Here is a 22,781-nt window from a genome sequence, read left to right as displayed (position 1 = left end):
TTTAGCAACTAGGCCCTCAAAATAAGGCTTTATCTATTGTGTTAACAAAATTAATTTGAATGATAATCTACTGTATTCGCATAGGATCCCACTTGGCGAAGGCCACGTGATTGAAAAAAGGATGAATGCAACAACCATGTCTCTGTCACTAACAAATAGTCATGGGTGGTAACGCTACAATTCACTCAAAAGGCACTCTGGGAAATATGCAAATAAGGCTTTACACTAAGCAGTGTGTTAATTTAAGCGTGGACCTGTATAGACACCGGACCCGTATTAAATCTAACACGCTCAGTGTTGATTTAACACTGAAGAATGTGCTGTGTAGGTACTGTATGTAAATTGCACTTGACTACTCATTAATATGAATGCCATGACTCAATCATACTTTACTGTTAAGTCGAGTACCTAGTCCTCAGTTGAAGCTTCTGCAGGGAGGACGGATCATAATAATGGCTGGAATGGAGTCAATGGAATGGTATCAAACACATCAAACACGTGGTTTCCATGTGGTTGATACCACTCCATTGACTCCATTCCAGCCATTATTATTAGCCCCCTCAGGAGCCTCCACTGATAGGCCTAGAGCTAATGCGCCTGCATGAAATAGTCCACCACTGACATGCATTGACAGCGGTACCTTTTCCCATTGCGTTTTTCTTAGTTAGTTGTCGAGAGGTAATGGCTCTCTCTCCGGGGGTGCTGTGACTTCTCATCCTCCCTATAATGGAGAGCAGGGAGCTCAGCCCTGCCTGGGCGTGTCACTGAGACACTGCACTGTCTTTTTTTCTGCCTCTGATATATGGCTCGCCTTAGCAGAGCAGAGAGCAGCGCCCCTCTCCACCTGTGTGGCTCGATATCGCCCCCACCTGGCAGAGAGCCGTAACTACACATCCATGTTTTCTCCACCTTCTCCCACCTCTTCCCCGCTTGAGGTCCATCTCTTTCATATCCCTGCAGTTAGAGCATTGATATTCAGAGTGGGCTCCCTGGCAGTGGGAAATAATTACGTTCATGCATTTCTATGTAAACGTTATGAGAATGGAATGGTGTGCACAAACAATAAACAAAGGATCTCGTAACAGATATCCATTAGCTATTCTGGAGCATTTCTGAATATTTGCATAATGGATTGCCTTGTGAAATTCTATTTGAGTGTGTGTTATAGACAGATGAGGTGTCAGATATCAATGGTTTGAAGTGGTGGGGTGCGGTGGAATGAAGTGCGGTGTCAAGGGAGCAGCATTGATATCTTCTCTTTCTGTAGCCTCCACAGATATCCCCGTTATCTTGGCGAACCTGCAACAAATTCATATCATGACATTCTGACTAAAATGTAGTAAAGCGTGCATGTTTCCATATCCAAGCACACCTTTAGGGAACAGGTCTGGGAATGGACTAGGTACAGTGCATTCGGAAAGTATTCAGAACCCTTACCTTTTTCCACATTTTGTTACGTTACATCCTTATTCTAAAATGGATTAAATACATTTTTTCCTCATCAATCTACACACGCTCCCCATTCAACCTGACAAGAGCTTGAGAGGAGCTGCAGAGAATAATGTCAGAAACTCCCCAAACACAGGTGTGCCACGCTTGTAGTGTCATACCCAAGAAGACTTGAGGCTGTAATCGCTGCCAAAGGTACTTCAATGAAGTACTGAGTAAAGGGTCTGATTACTTAGGTAATTGTGATATTTACGGGGGGCTTTAATATACAGTACTAGTCAAAAGTTTGGACACACCTACTCATTCAAGGGTTTTTCTTTATTTTTTTTACTATTTTCTACATTGTAGAATTATAGTGAAGACATCAACACTATAAAAGAACATATATGGAGTCATGTAGTAATCCAAAAAGTGCTCAACATATACAAATATTTTGTTTTAATTGAGATTCTTCAAAGTAGCCACCCTTTGCCTTGATGACAGCTTTTTGCACACTCTTGGCATTCTCTCAACCAGCTTCATCTGGAATGCTTTTCCAAAAGTCTTGAAGGAGTTCCCACATATGCTGAGCACTTGTTGGCTGCTTTTCCTTCACTCTGCTTTTCCTTCACTCTGCTCCAACTCATCCCAAACCATCTCAATTGGGTTGAGGTCGGGTGATTGTGGAGGCCAGGGCATCTGATGCAGCACTCCATCACTCTCCTCCTTGGTCAAATAGCCCGTACACAGCCTGGAGGTGTGTTAGATCATTGTCCTGTTGAAAAACAAATGATTGTGGGACTAAGTGTAAACCAGATAGGATGGCATATCACTGCAGAATGCTGCGGTAGCCATGCTGGTTAAGTGTGCCTTGAATTCTAAATAAATCACTGATAGTGTCACCAGCAGGCATCCATACACCATCACACCTCCTCCTCCATGCTTCACGATGGGAACCAAACATGCAGAGATCATCCGTTTAGCTACCGTTAGTCTCACAAAGACATGGCTGTTGGAGCCAAAAATCTCAAATGTGGACACATCAGACCAAAGGACAAATTTTCACCAGTCTAATGTCCATTGCTCGTGTTTCTTGGCCCAGGCAAGTCTCTTCTTCCTATTGTTGTCCTTTAGTAGTGGTTTCTTTGTATAAATTCGACCACGAAGGCCTGATTCACACAGTCTCCTCTGAGCAGTTGATGTTGAGATGTGTCTGTTACTTGAACTCTGTGAAGCATTTATTTGGGCTGCAATCTGAGGTGCAGTTAACTTCTTATGGCTGCAGGGGCAGTATTGAGTAGCTTGGATGAAAGGTGCACAGAGGTGCCCAGAGGAAATGGCCTGCTCCTCAGTCATAGTTGCTAATTTTTGCATATTATTAGTAGTATTGGATAGAAAACACTCTGAAGTTTCTAAAACGGTTTGAATTATGTCTGTGAGTATAACAGAACTCATATGGCAGGCAAAAACCTTAGAAGTTCCACTTCCTGTTTGGATTTTTTCTGAGGGTGCTAGATTTTCAACCAAGCTCTCATTGAAATTACAGCGAGATATTGATGAGTTTTCACTTCCTACGGCTTCCACTAGATGTCAACAGTCAATAGAACGTTGTCTGATGACTCTAATGTGAAGGGGGGCCGAAGGAGACAGGAATTAGTCACCACTGCCACGAGCTGACCACGCTTTGACCACACGCGTTCACGTGATAGGCATCTCCGTTCCATCGCTCAACAATCTAATTCTCCGGTTGGAACGTTATTCAAGATGTATGTTAACAACATTCTAAAGATTGATTCAGTACATCGTTTGACATGTTTCTACTGACTGTTATGGAACTTTTGGACCTTTCGTCACGTTATAGTGGACGCGCTTTGTGACTTTGGAATTGTTTACCAAACGCGCTAACCAAAGTAGCTAATTGGACATAAATAACATTATCGAACAAATCAAGCATTTATTGTGGACCTGGGATTCCTAGGACTGCATTCTGATGAAGTTCATCAAAGGTAAGGAAACATTTATCATGTATTTTCTGGTTTCTGTTGACCCCAACATGGCAGCTAATTTGGCTATTGTTCTGAGCTCCGTCTCAGATTATTGCATGGTTTGCTTTTTCCGTAAGTTTTTTTTTAAATCTGACACAGCGGTTGCATTAAGGAGAGGTATATCTATAATTCCATGTGTATAACTTGTATTATCATCTACATTTATGATGAGTATTTCTGTTGAAACGATGTGGCTATGCAAAATCACTTGATGTTTTTGGAACTAGTGAATGTAACCGGTCAATGTAAACTCCGATTTTTTGTTATAAATATGAACTTTATCAAACAAAACATGCATGTATTGTGTAACATTTAGTCCTATGAGTGTCATCTGATGAAGATAATCAAAGGTTAGTGATTAATTTTATCTCTATTTCTGCTTTTTCTGACTGCTATCTTTCGCTGGATAAATGGCTGTGCTTATTGTGGTTTGGTGGTAACCTAACATAATCGTTTGTAGTGCTTTCGCTGAAAAGCATATTTGAAATCGGACACTTTGGTGGGATTAACAACAAGATTACCTTTAAAATGATGTAAGACACATGTATGTTTGAGGAATTTTAATTATGAGATTTCTGTTGTTTGAATTTGGCGCCCTGCACTTTCACTGGCTGTTGTCATATATCGATCCCAGTAGCAGGATTGCAGCCATAAGAAGTTAACTCTAATGGTAACTCTGGGTCTTCCTGTCCTGTGTCGTTCCTCATGAGAGCCAGTTTCATCATAGCGCTTGATGGCTGATGTGACTGCACTTGAAGAAACTTCCAAAGTTCTTGAAATTTACCGAATTGAATGACCTTCGTGTCTTAAAGTAATGATGGACTGTCGTTCCGCTTTGCTTATTTGAGCTGTTCTTGACATGATATAGACTTGGTCTTTTAGCAAATAGGGCTATCTTCTGTATACCATCCCTACCTTGTCACAACACAACTGATTGGCTCAATCGCATTAAGAAGGAAATAAATTCCACAAATTAACTTTTAACAAGGCACACCTGTTAACTTCTCTTGGGTAGGGGGCAGCATTCGGAATTTTGGATGAAAAGCATGCCCAAATTAAACTGCCTGCTTCTCTGGCCCAGAAGATATCATATGCATATAACTGGTAGATTTGGATAAGAAACACTCTAAAGTTTCCAAAACTGTTAAAATAGTGTCTGTGAGTATAACAGAACTGATTTGGCAGGTGAAAACCTGAGAAAATCCATTCGGGAAGTAGTTTTTTTTGTGGTTTTGTAGTTTTCTATTCAATGCCATACAGTATCCATTGACTTAGGACTCAACTTGCAGTTCCTATGAATTCCACTAGATGTCAACAGTGTTTAGAAATTGTTTTAGGCTTGTATTCTGAAAAATGAGGAAGTAAGAGCAGTCTGAATGATTGGACCCTAAAGTGTCACAAAGCTTTTTCATGTGCGAGACCGAGAGAGTGCCTTTCTTGTTATATTGTTATACTTACCTTGTTATACTTACCTTTTATATTGACGACATTATTGTCCGGTTGAAATATTATCGATTATTTAGGCTAAAAACAGCCTGAGGATTGAATATAAACATTGTTTGACATGTTTCTATGAACTTTACGGATACAATTTGGATTTTTTTGTCTGCCTGTTTTGACTGTGTTTGAGCCTGTGGATAACTGAAGAAAACGCGCAAACAAAACGGAGGTTTTTGGATATAAAGAGACTTTATCGAACAAAAGGAACATTTATTGAGTAAATGAATGTCTGCTGAGTGCAACCATATGAAGATCATCAAAGGTAAGGGATTGATTTTATCTCTATTTCTGACTTGTGTAACTCTTCTACTTGGCTGGTTACTGTTTGTAATGATTTGTCTGCTGGGCTATGTTCTCAAATAATCGTAAGGTATGCTTTCGCCGTAAAGCATTTTTTAAATCTTACACCGTGGTTGGATTCACAAGAAATTAATCTTTAAACCTATGTAAAATATGTTTTGTTTTCTGAATTTCTATAATGAGTATTTCTGTATTTGAATTTGGCGCCCAGCAGTTTCACTGGCTGTTGAAGAGGTAGGACGCTAACGTCTCACGTACCCTAGAGAGGTTAATTGAAATGCATTCCAGGTGACTACCTCATGAAGCTGGTTGACAGAATGCCAAGAGTGTTCCAAGCTGTCATCAAGGCAAAGGGTGGCTACTTTGAAGAATCGCAAATATAAAATGTATTTTGTTTTGCTTAACACTTTTTTGGTTACTACATGACTCCATATGTGTCATTTCATTGTTCTGATGTCTTCGCTATTATTCTAAAATGTATAAAATAGTAAAAATAAAGAAAACCCCTTGAATGAGTAGGTGTGTCCAAACTGTTGACTGGTACTGTTCATTTGAATTTTTTTTTTTTTTTTAATCTGTTTTTGCTTTGTCATTATGGGCTATTGTGTGTAGATTGATGAGGACAATATAATCCATTTTAATAAAGGCTGTAATGCAACAACATTTGGAATGCCCTGTATCTATTCTTGAAAAAATCTGCCTTATTTAAATAGATTTTCTGGTTTCAGGTTCCTGATAAAAAATGTAAGCATTTCATTTTACAAATATTTTATATTTACAGCTATCAGCGTAAAGGTTCTTTCTATCCATCCCAATGATAACAATGTTGTTGTTGTTTTCATTGTTTTTGTTGTTTTTTACAATGCTGTTTTCATTGTTGTTGTTGTTGTATGCTAACAGCCTTTCCCCTTGTCTTCCAGGAGCCTAGCCATGGAGCGCCTGCTCCTGTGCCTGGCCCTCCTCGCTGGGCCCGTCGCCACCATGCTGTGCCCCAAGCGCTGCACCTGCCAGAACCTCATGCCCTCCTACACTGTTCTCTGCGCCAAGACAGGCCTGCTCTTCGTGCCGCCAAACATTGACCGGCAGACGGCCGAGCTGCGCCTCATGGACAACTTCATCACCACCCTTCGTCACCGTGACTTTGCCAACATGAGCAGCCTCATCCACCTGACACTGTCGCGCAATACCATTAGCCAGATCAAGCCGTATGCCTTCGCCGACCTGCAGGACCTGCACGCCCTCCACCTGGACGCCAACCGGCTCACCATGCTTGACGACACCCACTTCCAGGGCCTGGTCAACCTCAGGCACATGATCCTGGCCAACAACCAGCTGCACAGCATCTCAGAGGGGGCCTTCCAGGACTTCCTGGAGACCCTGGAAGACCTGGACCTGTCCTACAACAACCTGGTGAACATCCCCTGGGAGACCATCGGCCTGCTGGCCAGTGTCAACACCCTCAGTCTGGACCACAACCTCATAGAGATGGTCCCCGAGGGCATCTTCTCCAACCTGCACAAGCTGGCGCGTCTAGACATGACCTCCAACAAGCTGAAGAAAATCCCTCCAGATCCCCTGTTCCTGAGGATCCCAGTGTACGCTAAGCTGAAGGGTTCTCCACTCACATCCCTGGTGCTGAGCTTCGGTGGGAACCCGCTGCACTGTAACTGCGAGCTAGTGTGGCTGAGGAGGCTGACCAGGGAAGACGACCTGGAGACCTGCGCCTCCCCCCGAGAGCTCGCCGGCAAGTATTTCTGGACCATCCGCGAGGAGGAGTTTGTGTGCGAGCCACCCATGATCACGCGGCACACCTCCAAGATGTTTGTGATGGAGGGTCAGGAGGTGAGCCTGCGTTGTAAGTCAGTGGGCGACCCGGAACCTTCCACGCATTGGGTCAGCCCCGAGGGGAAGCTGATTGGGAACACGTCCCGCACCATCTGCTATGAGAATGGCTCGTTGGACATCCTCACCACCACTGTGAAGGACTCTGGGAAGTTCACATGCATCGCATCCAACGCCGCCGGCGAGGCTACGGCGCCCGTGGAGCTGGTGGTTAACCCCTCGCCACACTTTGACCACAAGCTGGAGCCCGAGCCTGGCCCCTCGGACATCCCCACCTCCATCAAGTCCAACGCCAGCGGGGGCCACGCCCGCACCGACCATCAGAGGGTCAGTGTGTCGGAGCTGAGCTCGACCTCGGCCACCATCCGATGGCCCCCTCAGGACCACATCCCGGGGGTCCGCATGTACCAGATCCAGTACAACAGCTCCTCCGACGACATCCTCATATACAGGTGAGCTGGGAACCGCATGCTTTTACAAAAAGATCATATAAGCTGACATGCATCTCTATGGGGGGGGGGGGGGGGTTAATGTTATAGAAACTATCCCTATAAAGCTGACTGGTATCTCTGTGTGAAAGGTGGTCTTCACATGTGGCATTGCATACTGTGGGTCTCTTGTTGTTCGTCGACAGTTTGCGAGCCTCCAAATTGATCCTCATTAACAGCCTGGTTTAGAGAGGCACTGAATCACGTTGATAATGAATGTAGTGCCCGATGACAACGTGAGTGGACTTAACCCATCGCTAAAGAAGTCACAGAGCGAACTTCAGAAACACTAGAACATGATGCCCACAGGGAAAACGACAAGGAAGTTCTGAAGATAATGGGTTGGAATGACTCAATGTGCAGACATCTATTGCCACACCAACCTGTATAGCCTTACTGTGCAGTAGCCATTAGCTGTAATGTGTCTGGCAGTGGAGAGCCTATAAGAAGAGAACTTGTTGCCGTCAATCATCTCCATAGGACTGAGATGGAGATCCAGTTAAATATTGACCTTTCTGACATCAGATTCAGATGTTTTATTAGGTGGGTTGACTCTCAAGTATCAAAGGCCAAGCATTCAATGGCATAATGGACTGAAGGTTGCAATGCCTCACTCTTACTGTAATGCCTCGCTCGTACTGTAATGCCTCACTCGTACTATAATGCCTCGCTCATACTGTAATGCCTCACTGTAATGCCTCACTCGTACTGTAATGCCTCACTCGTACTGTAATGCCTCACTCGTACTGTAAGTGTCATGGAAGGGTTTTGAAAAGTTTGGCTTTTGTAATTCAGTATTGTGCCTATCAGAAATAGCAATATACTGTCCAGACTTTTAAGTGATTGTGATTATGTGTAAGCCGTGGACCATAGAGGTATTAACTTCAGTGAGAGAAAATATTAAATATTTCCAATAGCACCCAAAGGAATCCCAGTGCAGAGTTACACTGATGTAAACACATTACTCCAGTGAAGTGCAATCTGTTCCAGAAGGCAGTGTTTGATAACTGATTTTGAATGAGGCACAGTTGAGTTGAACTCTTCACCCCAACTTTAGGAATGAAAATAATCTGTTCTTATGGGAACAGTGGTTTCTGAGCCTCCTCCATTTTATAGATTTCAGAGAATGACTGTTGCAAAGAGCATAAAACACCTGAAACATCCCGATTTACACAGAGAAGAAAGGGGGGTCACTCCCACAGTCACTACAGCCCTCTGTTTGTCTCTGCTAAGAATCAAGAATAAAAAAAATAAAAAATTCTCTCCTCAAAGTGAAAACCAGAGAAATCGCCGGCCATTAAATTCCCCCAGTGTCAGCTCCGAACCCCTTTCTTCTCCTACGGCAATATTCTCCTCTTGAGCTTTCAAAGATTTCTTTAAATTCGCTCTTCAGTGGCTCGTTATTTTTTATAGGAGGTGCAGTAGAAAACATCCCCATGAGTGTTGCAGCACCAGCTAATGTTATTACAGAGATTTAGAAGTGAGAGTACTGTACAGCATTAGAAGTCTTAAGGGGAGAGGGGGGGGGGGGTTATTTTTCCTACCCCACGGCAAAACTAGCCAGCGAGTTCAGTTCCATCCACCTCTCTGTTGAAGCACTTCACGGCACTCACACAGTGGATTATTCCACAAGCCTATAATGGACGGACGGAGAGATTTGTTAAAAGACAGAAATGAATCTATTGATTCGATTTTTATATTACACCACGGCCCTCTTCAACATTGCACTGTGGAGTGATTCTCCGTTGAAGGAGCCCTGTTAGTACCTAATTAACTTGCGGCCTTTCCCTGAGGATGGATTAAGACAAAAAAGACACGTGGGAGAAGCAATTTGCTGTTAATTATGCAAAAAGCACATGGAGGACTTTGGTTTATAGCACTGCAAATTAATCAGAATTCGTTTTTTTGATCAATTAGGCACACATGAGTCCAGCTCTGTGTGGACTGACGGTTGTATTGAATTTGGGAGGTCAGCGATGGAGGGAGTGGGTAATGAAGGGATGCAGTGGCTGAGGACAGCTAATATCCTCTGACACATTAACATTGTGCTGAAAACAGGAGAGGATTGTGACGGTATCAGCTTTCCTCAGTCTCTTTCTTCTTTCATACATCAAGTCGACTGCACTCTCTATTTCTCTTCCTTTCGTTCCCTCTCTCTGTCCATCATTTGACTCCAGATATCACTACCTAATTGCCTTTATGTTTGTACGGCCTCTTCGGAGACAGTCTTACATGAGAGGATGATAACTATCCTATGTTAAAGCCATTATAGACAGCATGTGGTAGGGAGATTTCAGCACACACTCACATCCATGATCACACACGTGCGCAAGAGCAAACACACACCCACACACAATCCTCCATGTCCCCCTAACCCCTCCTGGCCCCCTGCCTGTAACATCCATATTCCCATCTCTAATGTGATAGACTGGTGACAGGAGTTATGGCAAGGTCAGGTCTGACTACATCAGTGAGGGCTCCCGCTCCTCTCTCACCATCCCCACCACCTCCTCCCCATTGCATGCAGAGGACCCAGCCTTCTCCTCCATGTCCATCAAAGCCACACCAGAGGATATGGATGACGACACATCTGAAGATACAGTATATTGGGGCCTATTCTTTTTTTAGCCTGGGCGACCTCCATTTTTATACCTAGACTGTATACTAGGCTCAGGACTAACGAAATGGCCAGACCCGTCTGTGGGCGGCTAGTGACCTCCACTCATCCAGAACATCCACTAATGATGAGCGTATATGCACTGGGGCGTACAGAACAACATCAAGACAATTCCCCCTAATTAGTGAGATTCCACCTTTCTTAGTAGTTTGATCTTCTCTTTTCCTTTCCTTCTTTCAAGGAAATGTTCACGGAAGTAAAATGTACATTTAACATTTTGATCATTTAGCATACGCTCTTATCCAGAGCGACTTACAGTGAGTTCATACGTTTTTTTTGTTCACATCAAATCTAATGTTATTCTTCACATGCTTCATAAACAGCAGGCGGAGACTAACAGTGAAAAGCTTACTTACAGGCCCTTCCCAACAACGCAGAGAGAGATAAAATAGAGAAACAATAGAAAATTAATAACACGTAACAATACAAGTAACATCTCATCATGAAACCTTTACTTCATAGTTAAACACCAGACCATAATATGATAATAATACTAACTTTATGGGTGGAAGATATTCTGCATGCTCCATAAATGTATTATAATTTGTAAAGGAGAATACAGTGGATAAACAGCATGCCAAGAGAGTAGTAATGGTAGTAAGTCAGTTTAATGGAAACAGCAGGTGTAACCTGTGGATAAGGCAGGGCAAAGGAGGGTACTCTGAGACAGTACGAATCCCGCCGTGTGAGTGTAGAGGTTGGCCCCGTTGGCGCCTGCGTTTAGAGGAGAAATGTTTCATGCACACACTGTCACCCACGCTGTCACCCGCGCTGTCACCCCTTGGGCATGTCGCGCTTTGGAATTCCGCTCCATGTTTCGTCACCTCGGAGCCCCCGGGCCCCTATGCCCCTGTTGATAAATGGAGCAGTTTGGCACGCTAGCCACCGGGGTAACAGCAGACACACACACAGACACACACCCACATGCAGGAACGTGCACTGACACACACATACACACTCACAGACACACACACACACCTTAGCCAATGTGTGGTCTAGTGTTTGTAAGACAGAAAGTAAACCTGACAATGGAGAGTGCAGAACGAGAGGAGAGCAGGAAAGTGTGTACGTGTGTGGTCAGGGTAGTAAAGGTTAAACGTAATCTCCAGGTACTGAAAGTATAGGTTGTTGAGTTCACTGCCTTCATACAAGCTCTCAGATTTCGGATTACTGCAAGAATGATCACTCTGTCAATAACATTGTTCTCTCTCTCTCTCTCTCTCTCTCTCTCTCAGGATGATCCCTGCATCTCATAAGTTCTTCCTACTCAGTGACTTGGCCACTCAACGGGATTATGACCTGTGTGTGCTGGCGGTGTACGACGATGGCGTCACGGCCCTAACCGGCACCCGCCTGGTGGGCTGCGTGGCTTTCACCACAGAGCGCGAGTACCGTCAGTGCCGCTCCCTCCACGACCAATTCCTGGGCGGCACCATGATCATCGTGATCGGCGGTATCATCGTGGCGTCCGTGCTTGTCTTCATCTTCATCCTCCTCATGAAATACAAGCTGCACAGCAACCATTACAAGCAGAAGGCGGCACATGTCAGCAACGTGTGCTCTCAGACCAACGGAGGCCAGGCGGCGGGCGGGGGAGGCACTCCCATCCCCCCTTCCTCCTCAGGCTCGGCTAATAAGCCCATGCCTCCTGGCCCAGTGGACAGGGTAGGGCACGAGGGACCCCATCAGGCCTCGGAAGGGGGCTTCGGAGGGCCCTTGAAAGGGACCACCGTAGTGGACTTGAACCCAGACTACGGGAAGTCAGTGAAGGACGAGGATGCTATATCACAATAACACAGGATCTGGGACTTCCCCACCCCGCCCCCTTTTTATTTCCTGGTGCTGGGGTCCCTCTGCCTTACCAAGGATTATCTCGTGTCCAAGGTGGGTGATTCCTGTCAGACAAGGCTGGGCAAGTGCTCAGGGCTCATCTGTATGAGGGCTCAGGGCTCATCTGCATTCATTAACATTTCTGCAGACTGCTTCTGTAAGAGCTTACAGATGTGTGTAGTTTACAGATTGTGTGTGTGTGTATGTGTGTGTGTGTCTGTGCTTGTTTTGTGTGTACATGCTGTGTTCCTATAAGTCTAGGTGCATCTGCATGCAGTGTCTATTTCGAGGGGCTTGTCTCGACAAAGCGCAGTACTTTTGCTGTATAGTATTTTCCTCTTAAATGAAGCGTAGTAAATAGTACAGTGAACTCGTCCTATTGAGCTGCAGCTGTGACTTCAGGCAGGCTTTGCTCGTGCCCCACGCCAGGTCCCCAGGACTGATGGGAATAGGCAATCATCATAAAATCACACAGCACATAAAGGATGGCACGCTGTGCTCACTCGCTCCACGTCCCCCCTCTCTCTCCTTCCTTCCCTCTCCCCCTCGCTGCCCGATGGGATTCCTCCCCCCCCCCCCCCCCCCCCCCCCAATCTCTGTTTCCATGAAACCAATCATAGCTGACTCCGCTGGCCCTGAGATGTTTGTTGTAAGTTTAATATCCGCAGTATCGCACAATCTTCTCTACATCTGCGCTCTCCAAATACAAATGAACTAAGCTGGGCCCAGGACAGCTCTGTGGCTTTTTAAACGCTGTCATCGGTGTCTCTGCCGCCCACCAACAACATCACGTCATCCCGCATATTAGCACACTCAGTGTACTAACGAGGGTTTCAAGTCATCTTTGGGGCTTCCTAAGGCATTTGTGTTATTCTGATTAGTTTTTGGAGGGCAAGCTACAGGCTATGTCACTAGCAGCTGGAAGTAACTTTTAAACAAGGGTCAGAACCTTTTTGGGTTAGAAAAGGCAAATGGCAGCCACATGCGTAATAGCGACCCCTATGGGTATGTTCAGGTATGCCCTTGGTAATGTTAACCTAAGCCAGCGGTTCCAAAACTAGGGGTCGCGACCCCATGTGGGATCGCATGATATGAAAATTGGGTTGCAGGAGAAATTCAAAAAGTCTTGAGAAAAAATAATTATATGTATGATCTTGTTGTTGTTTTTTTGTATATATATATATAACAAAAAAAGGTTATACATACTATTATTTTTTCTCAGGATACATTAAAATATCGTCTTTGTATCTCAAAATCATTGTAATGTGGTTAACCTTAAAAATCTAAATGAAAATGATTAAAATCTAAAAGATTCAACCAGAGAGTGCCCTCAGATCATGGGAAAAGGCCGCACTTGACCGTTGACCTTGAATCATTCCCACGATGAATGGCTAGGCCCGCTACGCTATGAAACCACACACTACTGCAGAGACCTTGATACTACCGGCCGCAATTGATATGGTGAAAACAATGTGTGGGAAGGCAGAGGCACAGAAACTCACATCAATACCTTTGTCAGATAACACTGTTAAACAAAGAGGAAACTCTGACTGAACGACTCAAAAACTCCCCAGCTTATGCTCTCCAAATGGACGTTAGCTGTGAGGGCCGAGATGCTCAAGCATTGACTTTTGTTCACTATACATGTCGGGGGATGCTATTCACAGGACATATTGTTGTGTCTCACGATTTCCAAGTATGAAACAGCATAGGGGATGTTCAGTGTGCTGCATGGCTATATTGACAAAAACCATATTCCATATGGGATCGAATTATGGGTTTTTGGGGCTCTATCCGTCCCGGGATGGAGGGCAAACCTCTGCACTCCAGTTCTGAATGTGTCTCCCTCTGCCATATGGATGCATTGTATGATACACCGAGAGCAACTGGGGGCAAAAACGCTGAGCACAGAACTCGGAGATATACTGCAACAGGTAACTTCGATTGGAAACTATATCAAACCACATCCACTGCGTGCACACCTGTTCGCAAAACTATGTGGAGATATGGGATCAGAGCATGACAATGTTCTATTTCACTCCGAGGCTTGGCGGTTATCGAGGGGGAGTGTTGGAAAGATTTTTCCCATTGAGAGAGGAACTGTTGTCATTCACAATGGATGTAAAAAAAAAAACAGACTTGGTTGACTTTCTGAGTAATTAAAAGAAAATAACAGAAACAGCATCAGTAAGTGTCCCACACGAGTGATGACTGCTCACCTCCAACACTTGGAAGAGCACTTTAGGATGGACCGACTTCCCAATCCATTTAACTGTGATCCTGGCTCAGTTGACAGTCTAAAAGCTGTTCGAGCTGTCCTGCTGCAGACAACGCATTCACAGTTCAATACAGAGGAGTTTTGGTTCCTGACTCAAAGGGAATAACCTACCGTCTCCCTCTGAGTATTAGTGCGATGTTCATAACAACTGGGAACTCGGAAATCTCAGACTTCCGACGTCAGTGCATTCTAGAAAACTGGGAACTCGGAAAGAAACAAGCTCCAGGTGGGAAAAATCATTTTGAATGCTTATCCAACTCGGAATTTCAACTTGGGAACTCGGGCTTCATTCTAGAGCTCTGACTTTCCGGCCTAAAGATCACTGACGTCATGATTTGACCTCGTATTTTTCAGAGTTCCCAGTTGTTTTGAAAGCGCTCTAAAACCCATGGTATGCTACCCTTCACCAGCTCATGTCTGTGTAAAGCTGTATTCAGTGCTCTCGTCTGCGTTAAAACCAAATATCGATCCAGGTTGGATGACAGCAGAGATGAGGTGCGCACTGTCGACCCCGCCCCCTGACTTTAAGAAGCTCCAATGCGACATGCATCAAGCCACACCTATCTCATTAGTGGTGGTGAGATAAGAGACATTATGTCAGACTAATTTGCAATTGACTGTCATAGAGCCCCACATTAAAGGAATGTTATGGTGAGTTGAGAAGACAATCAGAAATACTGTTTTTAAATTAACTGTCATAGCCCCAAATAATAAAGTTAACATTGGCTGTTAATTACATACTTTTTTCACATGGGTGGGGTCGTGAACGTTTTCAGATATCAAAATGGGGTCAGGGCCGAAAAAAGTTTGGGAACCCCTGACCTAAGCTAAGAGATTATCAACCTTACGATCACTGTCTTCATTGACCTCATGTAATAGCTTGCAATTTGAGTCATCACCAGCAGTGAAGTAATCCATGCAGCTCTCATTTGGGATCAGTTGTGTTTGTGGTTGAGCAGTTAATGAGTCCTAGTTGCATTACATATCCATTTAGTAGGAATAGCTATTTTTGTCTCAGATGACCGAGTGATTAGACCTTGGTTACATGCGGTTTACAACCCTGTCGATCATAGTCTTCTTCGAGAAGGGAGTTTAGTTGGCTCAATGAATGGCTGCGTGTTTATAGCTGTGGGCAGCAGCAGGCAGTGTTCTCTCTGTGACAGGCCTGGATGAGGCAGATGAGGTAGTATTCTTCCTCAGCCTCCGTGCTCAGCGTTTAGCTGTGAAATACCTGCAGTGTCTGTGCATCCATAATTCATCTAGGAGCATCAGACAGCCAGCGAGGAGATGACAGATCACTCCCAGGAGGCCCTGTGTTTCTCACAGCGACACAATGAAGCTGACAGAGTTACTGGCGACAGTAGGAAAGGTGGGGGCGGAGAGTGAGAGTGAGAGAGTGAGAGTGAGAGTGAGAGTGAGAGTGAGAGTGAGAGTGAGAGAGAGAGAGAAAATCTGACAGTAAATCTCAGTAAGACAAAAATGATGGTGTTCCAAAAAGGTCCACAAATACAAATTGCATCTAGACCCCGTTGCCCTAGAGCACACAAACTATACATACCTTGGCCTAAACATCAGCGACACAGGTAACTTCCACAAAGCTGTGAATGATCTGAGAGACACGGCAAGAAGGGCCTTTTATGCCGACAAAAGGAACATCAAATTTGAAATACCAATTATGATCTGGCTAAAAATACTTGAATCAGTTATAGAACCCTTTGCCCTTTATGGTTGTGAGGTCTGGGGTCCGCTCACCAACCAGAATTATACAAAATGACCCCCCGTGTACAACGTAAAACACCAAATAATGCATGCAGTGGAGAATTAGGCCGATACCCGCTAATTATCAGAATCCAGAAAAGAGCCATTCAATTTCACAACCACCTAAAAGGAAGTGATTCCCAAACCTTCCATAGCAAAGCCATCACCTACAGAGAGATTAACCTGCAGAGGAGTCCCATAAGATAAGCAAGCTGGTCCTGGGGCTCTGTTCACAAACACTAACAGACCCCACACTGGAAAGAATTAACAAAGAAACTGCGCAAACTAGAATGAGTACATAGTGGCAGAATACCTGACCACTGTGACTGACCCAAAATGAAGGAATGCTTTGACTATGCAGAGACTCAGTGAGCATTGCTATTGAGAAAGGTCGACGTTATCCAAATCAGTCGGTGAACCAGCTTCTTAGATATGCTTCGTCATGGTCTTGGTCTGCTTTCATCACCTCATTTTCAACAAGACCTATGTGTAAGACACTTTCAAATACTGGTAGGCGTGTGTGGCCTGGGGTGGTCTAGTGGTTATTGCTGTTGTCTTCTGATCACACAGATATGCCAGGTCTGGCGTGGGTTTGAATCTGGCCTATGCCCTTCTAGAGCACCATCTTATTATCCTGTGTCTCTGTCTAAAAAATGAACTAGTAGGCGCAATCACGTAGCCAGATGTGATATTCATATCTACAGAATTGTACCCCCCTGGGTCAGGTAAGACATACGGGAACTTTCCAGGTATTCTTAGCTCAGGTGATGAGGTTCGTGCACTGATTCCTGTGTCCTGTCTCTTCCAGATTCGCACATCACCCATGCTCGTCTTCTGAGGTGGAGGGAGGGAGAATGGAAAGGTGAGTTTAGGGGCAGAGAGCTATACATTTTAATTCTATATGCAAGTTCTACATAGAGATGGGGAAGTTATGACGTTACGCAAGTCTGATGTAAAGGGAAAATGAGAAGGGAAGAAGGGACACGTAGAACACAAATAGTGTTTTCTTTCTATTGCATTAGATTGTCGAGTAGACTGCAGGTTTAGGCAATACTTAGTGACGTTTACTTTAATTCTCTCCTCCAGGTAAAGTCCCCCTGGTTCAAGGAAGTTGGAAAAACAAACTCACAAAAGAATACATATGAAGCAAAGAACAGCATTAGGAGTAGAGATGGGTGGATGCCATGGAATCGCTGTGTTCCGTCACTTATGCAATTCTACCTGGAACTGGGATGTAATCCAGCCCTGTGGAGTGGAGGGAAATGTATTCCAAAACCTGGGGCTTCTTTCACTGTGTGAGGAATGAGTTGACAACCCAGACGCCTCAAATTCCTTTCGGAATACTTTTTGGGATTCTCATTGGAATTGCCTATTACAGAGGAACACCCTTGGATGGTTTCGATGAAATGTTGTGGGTTTCGTAATAAAGCTCCACTCTCCCTTAACGATCGGTCACATGCCAAAGGAATACAATAAGAGAAGGCGATACAGTGTTTTGTTTTCCTCCCCGAGGGCCTTGGAAGTGTTAGCACACATCGATGTCACGTCGATGCACCAATATCAAACGGTTGTTCGGTGATCTCTAGGGCGCTTTATAATCTTTATAATCCTCTCTCGCTCTCTTTCTCTCTCTCTCTCCCTCTCTCTCTCTCTACCACTCTCTCTCTCTACCACTCTCTCTCTCCCGCCGTCTATATGGACAACTGAATAGTATACTCAACAATTATGAGATCAAATGCATCCATTTTGGATGACGGTGGAAAAATATATAATTATTTGGCCAAAAACATGGGCTCTCAAGATGAGGTCAAAAGAAGCACCTGGTTTGGTTTGATTACATGAAGCTACAGCACAAGCAATGCATTGTGGTTAGATGGTGAAATGGTGAGTTAGGTTTCATTCTGACACAAACTTTACAGAGAGGAAACTGACCCTATTGTATACCACTTGCCGATGGAACACGGATCAAATACTCGTTTTCCCCTTACTGTTGACTGTGTATGTATTTGTATGTGAGATACACCTTCAATCTTCTCTGATTTGATACCCATATTTCCTTTGAATTATGAAGCAACAATAAGAAAAAAACGTGAGATGGAATTTTATGCTTTCATAGGTAAAATATGTGGATTTATAAAGAAATAAAATTATTTTTCTTGAAGACATTACTCACACAATTTCTGAAAAGAATCCTATTCATAGATTAACAATTGCATTAAGTGTCAAACTTGTTTTACTTTAAGAAAATGAATTAGAAGCAGTGTTTTCATCAGCTTTGTTGGTCAGTTTTCAACCAAACTGACCTTATGACAATGTAATGTTACAGAAGTATGGTTTTGCCACTAAGGGTCGCCAGAGGCTTTCATGGTGACTTTAACCAGTCCACCTCAGCTCAGTTCAACTCAGACATAGATTAGTGTGGGAAAGATATTAGAGAAGCAACTGAGTAAGTAACAGGTCTATAGATGCTAGTGGTTATGTTATAGCCAGACACCCCTAATCTCTGAGGCCCTTGTACTTTCCACAGGCACTGTTGATGTTAAAAAAAAAAAAAAAAATGTATTAACTCTAGGTCGTACTTCTGCTTTCCAGTCTGTGGTCAGATGGTCGAACCATGTCATTGTTTACGTCCATGGACAAAATATATACACTGCTCAAAAAAATAAAGGGAACACTTAAACAACACAATGTAACTCCAAGTCAATCACACTTCTGTGAAATCAAACTGTCCACTTAGGAAGCAACACTGATTGACAATAAATTTCACATGCTGTTGTGCAAATGGAATAGACAAAAGGTGGAAATTATAGGCAATTAGCAAGACACCCCCAAAAAAGGAGTGATTCTGCAGGTGGTGACCACAGACCACTTCTCAGTTCCTATGCTTCCTGGCTGATGTTTTGGTCACTTTTGAATGCTGGCGGTGCTCTCACTCTAGTGGTAGCATGAGACGGAGTCTACAACCCACACAAGTGGCTCAGGTAGTGCAGTTCATCCAGGATGGCACATCAATGCGAGCTGTGGCAAAAAGGTTTGCTGTGTCTGTCAGCGTAGTGTCCAGAGCACGCAGGCGCTACCAGGAGACAGGCCAGTACATCAGGAGACGTGGAGGAGGCCGTAGGAGGGCAACAACCCAGCAGCAGGACCGCTACCTCCGCCTTTGTGCAAGGAGGTGCACTGCCAGCGCCCTGCAAAATGACCTCCAGCAGGCCACAAATGTGCATGTGTCAGCATATGGTCTCACAAGGGGTCTGAGGATCTCATCTCGGTACCTAATGGCAGTCAGGCTACCTCTGGCGAGCACATGGAGGGCTGTGCGGCCCCACAAAGAAATGCCACCCCACACCATGACTGACCCATCGCCAAACCGGTCATGCTGGAGGATGTTGCAGGCAGCAGAACGTTCTCCACGGCGTCTCCAGACTCTGTCACATGTGCTCATGTGCTCAGTGTGAACCTGCTTTCATCTGTGAAGAGCACAGGGCGCCAGTGGCGAATTTGCCAATCTTGGTGTTCTCTGGCAAATGCCAAACGTCCTGCACGGTGTTGGGCTGTAAGCACAACCCCCACCTGTGGACGTCGGGCCATGTACTGGTGTACTGCCTGTCTCCAATCAGTGTTGCTTCCTAAGTGGACAGTTTGATTTCACAGAAGTGTGATTGACTTGGAGTTACATTGTGTTGTTTAAGTGTTCCCTTTATTTTTTTGAGCAGTGTACATAAAATATGTATTTTAGGAAAGCAAAAAGCATCAACAGGATTGACAACACTCATTGAGATTCATGTGTAATTTCTTATTAGCATATGTTTTACATAATGGAGCCCAAAAGCGGCTTGGCAAGGTAACCAGCGAAGTGGTTCCACTCTCACGTGGTTGTCAGCTTTGCCTGCATTATGGTAAACCTTTTTTATCGATGTGTCATTTATCGTTTTTGATGCTTTTACAGCAGATTCCTTTTATTCAAGCGCTGATTTACACAAAGATTAGCTGCTTGTTTAAAAGAGAACGTCTGAATGGATTTAGAGCTTGTCAAAAAGGCTGAGATTGCCTCTCGCTACAAAACACTGCACATCACCTCCATGTGATTAGATTCAGGAAAAAGTTCTGGATCCCTTTTTTTAACTTTGATCTTACTTTTTTAACACTTTCCCTTCATTTTAAAATGACCTTTAACTCTATTACTAGGCCTACCTTTTTGACGTTGACCTTTTGAAGAGTACCTGTTGAATGACCAATTCTAGCTCAAATTAAACTACACGAGTGCTCTTCTATCTCCTATTTTATTGATTTCAAGTCATGAACTACTTTTGCCAGATGTGGTGCTTGTCATTGTCCTCCAAAGCAAATAAAACATTCATCACCCGTTTACACCTGGTGCTAACATGCGTACGACGCGTCCTGATCTTGTACACATGCTAAATGTGCCCACAGGCATAGACGATTAAAAGACACATTCTGATCTGATTGTAATGAGATTTTATAAGTGTGAACAGACAAGATCAGTAAGAAGTATGCATGTTAGCGGCAGATATAAATGGGGCTTAAGATCCAAAAGACAAACATAGAACATGAGGTAACAACATTAGCCTACATCTGGATTCCTCTACTTCCTCTACTTTTCTCTGTAACCCGGCTGTTACTAGCTGGGTTACAGAAGGGCTGGGAGGTTACCGTCTTTGTTGGCTGCCTAGTAGGCAACCCACGGACTTGCTCCTGCAAAATGTCCAATGCTTGGTCGTGACGTTTGGCCGTGGCCTGGAACCCCTCCATCAGACCGCGAAGCAACTCCTCGTGCCTACCAATGGTGGCTCCTTGGAAGGAAATGGCGTAGTGGCACAGGTCCTACATCTGGATTCCTCTACTTATCAGGATTCAAGGTAAGACCCAGATGCAGACTGTCGAAGTAACAATGTTTACTGTAGCAACAGAGACAGGCAGAGACAGGTCAAGGCAGACAGGGGTCGATAATCCAGGGTAAAGCAAAGGAGGACGACAACAGAGAGGCTGGGAAACGATAGGAGCTGACAGGTTAAACACTGGTAAGCTTGAACAAATAATACGAACTGGCAACAAACAGACAGAGAACATGAGTATAAATAGACAGGGGATAATTGGGAAGACGGGCGACACCTGGAGGGGGGTGAAATAGATCAGGGTGTGACACTACTTTAATCATGGTATGTTTGTGAGTCTTACAAAATGGAGGAGCAATGATTCAGCATTTTTGCTAGATGGAATTAAATCTAACATCATTGGTCCTTCAGGCTCCAAACAGGTGGTGAAGAATACTAAACACCCAGGCAGACAGACCTCTTGGGCCTCTGCTGGTCCCACAGCTAATGTCAAAATTGCTAAGGCAGACCGTTTACATTCTCTGGAATAGTAATTAATTTGATATGTCATTCTGCCCTAACCTGTGACTGTTTTGAGATTGGATAACCTCTATGGGGTTTTAAGGACTAGTCTGTCCTCTTTAAGTGAGTGAATACAAACCTCATGTTGTATTAACTGTCACCCAAAACTCACTGACGGTATGTACTTTCATTGTACTCAAGTCAAAAGCACTGTTGGACTTTTTCTGGTGATTTGAGCCATGGGACTAATTGTTCAAGCAAAATCTTGAGAGAGTAGTATGTGAGATGTTTTTTTTTGGTGTGTGGGTGAATGCTATTTTGGACTGCAAGGGATATTCCCATGTGTCTGTGTGTGTCACTTATCCTCCATGAGCCAGTTAAAAGGGGTGGCTGAATACCCAACATGCTCTCTTCTCACCCCACCCCCCCCCCCCCCCCCCCCCCAATAAACAAAAAGCCACAGACAGAAAGAGGTTGGTTTAATGACAAAGCTCTGATTCTCCTTTTTATTATTATTTTTTAACATTTGAAGGTGTTATTTTGTAGTACTTTAATTGGTAAGCTGTAAAAACAAGATCTAGCTCACCATAGAAATCCCTAGTGACCTTACACTCTTATCTTCGTCTCTGAGTTTATCACGACACAAGGAGAGTAAACAATGAAGTGTAACATCCAGGAAACAGTCATAAAAACCACTTCCTGTTCCTAGCGGATGAAAGCGGTGATGATGTTGCTGAGGTGACATTCTGGGAGGACTAGCAGGGACATCTCCTACCTCCGCCACTGGAATAATAGAGAACAAAGCTACAATGTTGGCACTTGGCACATCCACCAATTCCACCTCCTTTACATTTGGCCTAAATGCATATTCATCCAGGAAAGAAAAGATGAGCAGTCATTGTCTAACAGGTTTCTGGGGAAGGACTGTTGTGTTATGTGATGCCACATTGTCATGTTTGTCAGAGAGGGTTGCCTGAGCACTCTGGCAAATTATTATTTCTTCTAAGTTTCTCCCTACCTTGCTTGCTATTTTAATTGTCACCTGGCATTGCAAGCAGCACTCTGTTGCATAACCTGGGTTTGTCAAACTCAACGAAGATTCAGACCATTTCTACCTGGGTGCTTGATTCTCCGTTCTGCTCTCTAAATCTGGGAAAAGGGCCCGAAGTAAAGCTGTTGCTCAACACTGCTGGGCGTTAAATATATTACAAGTATTACATAAAACAGACCCATTTAGGATTGGTTTGGGTAACTAGTGTGTGTTCAAGTACCTTTGTGCGT

General features: G+C 44.2%; 1 protein-coding gene and 1 long non-coding RNA gene across 2 annotated transcripts; both read left to right on the top strand.

Annotated features, from left to right (window-relative positions):
- Window positions 1–6,203: 6,203 nt before the first annotated feature.
- Window positions 6,204–12,074, top strand: LOC120018082 (leucine-rich repeat and fibronectin type III domain-containing protein 1-like protein). Its single transcript, XM_038961054.1, has 2 exons — window positions 6,204–7,567; window positions 11,516–12,074. Exons 1-2 carry the CDS (start codon window positions 6,204–6,206, stop codon window positions 12,072–12,074), a joined length of 1,923 nt encoding a protein of 640 aa, XP_038816982.1.
- A 1,504-nt stretch (window positions 12,075–13,578) lies between these two features.
- On the top strand, window positions 13,579–18,314 carry LOC120018816. The gene is made up of 3 exons (XR_005472261.1): window positions 13,579–14,044; window positions 16,955–17,008; window positions 17,233–18,314. It is a non-coding gene; the product is annotated as an uncharacterized LOC120018816 (long non-coding RNA).
- Window positions 18,315–22,781: the final 4,467 nt, after the last annotated feature.

The sequence above is a fragment of the Salvelinus namaycush genome, chromosome 23 (assembly GCF_016432855.1).
Source record: "Salvelinus namaycush isolate Seneca chromosome 23, SaNama_1.0, whole genome shotgun sequence".
Classification (NCBI taxonomy): Eukaryota; Metazoa; Chordata; class Actinopteri; order Salmoniformes; family Salmonidae; genus Salvelinus; species Salvelinus namaycush.
Note: the sequence above shows the minus strand (reverse complement) of the source record. Positions and strands in the feature narration are given on the sequence as shown.

Bases quoted from the DNA above. Each gene is read 5' to 3' on its own strand.
- LOC120018082 (XM_038961054.1), top strand. From the start codon at position 6,204: ATGGAGCGCCTGCTCCTGTGCCTGGCCCTCCTCGCTGGGCCCGTCGCC. The intron at 7,568-11,515 runs GTGAGCTGGGAA...TCTCTCTCTCAG, and splicing joins GACGACATCCTCATATACAG to GATGATCCCTGCATCTCATA.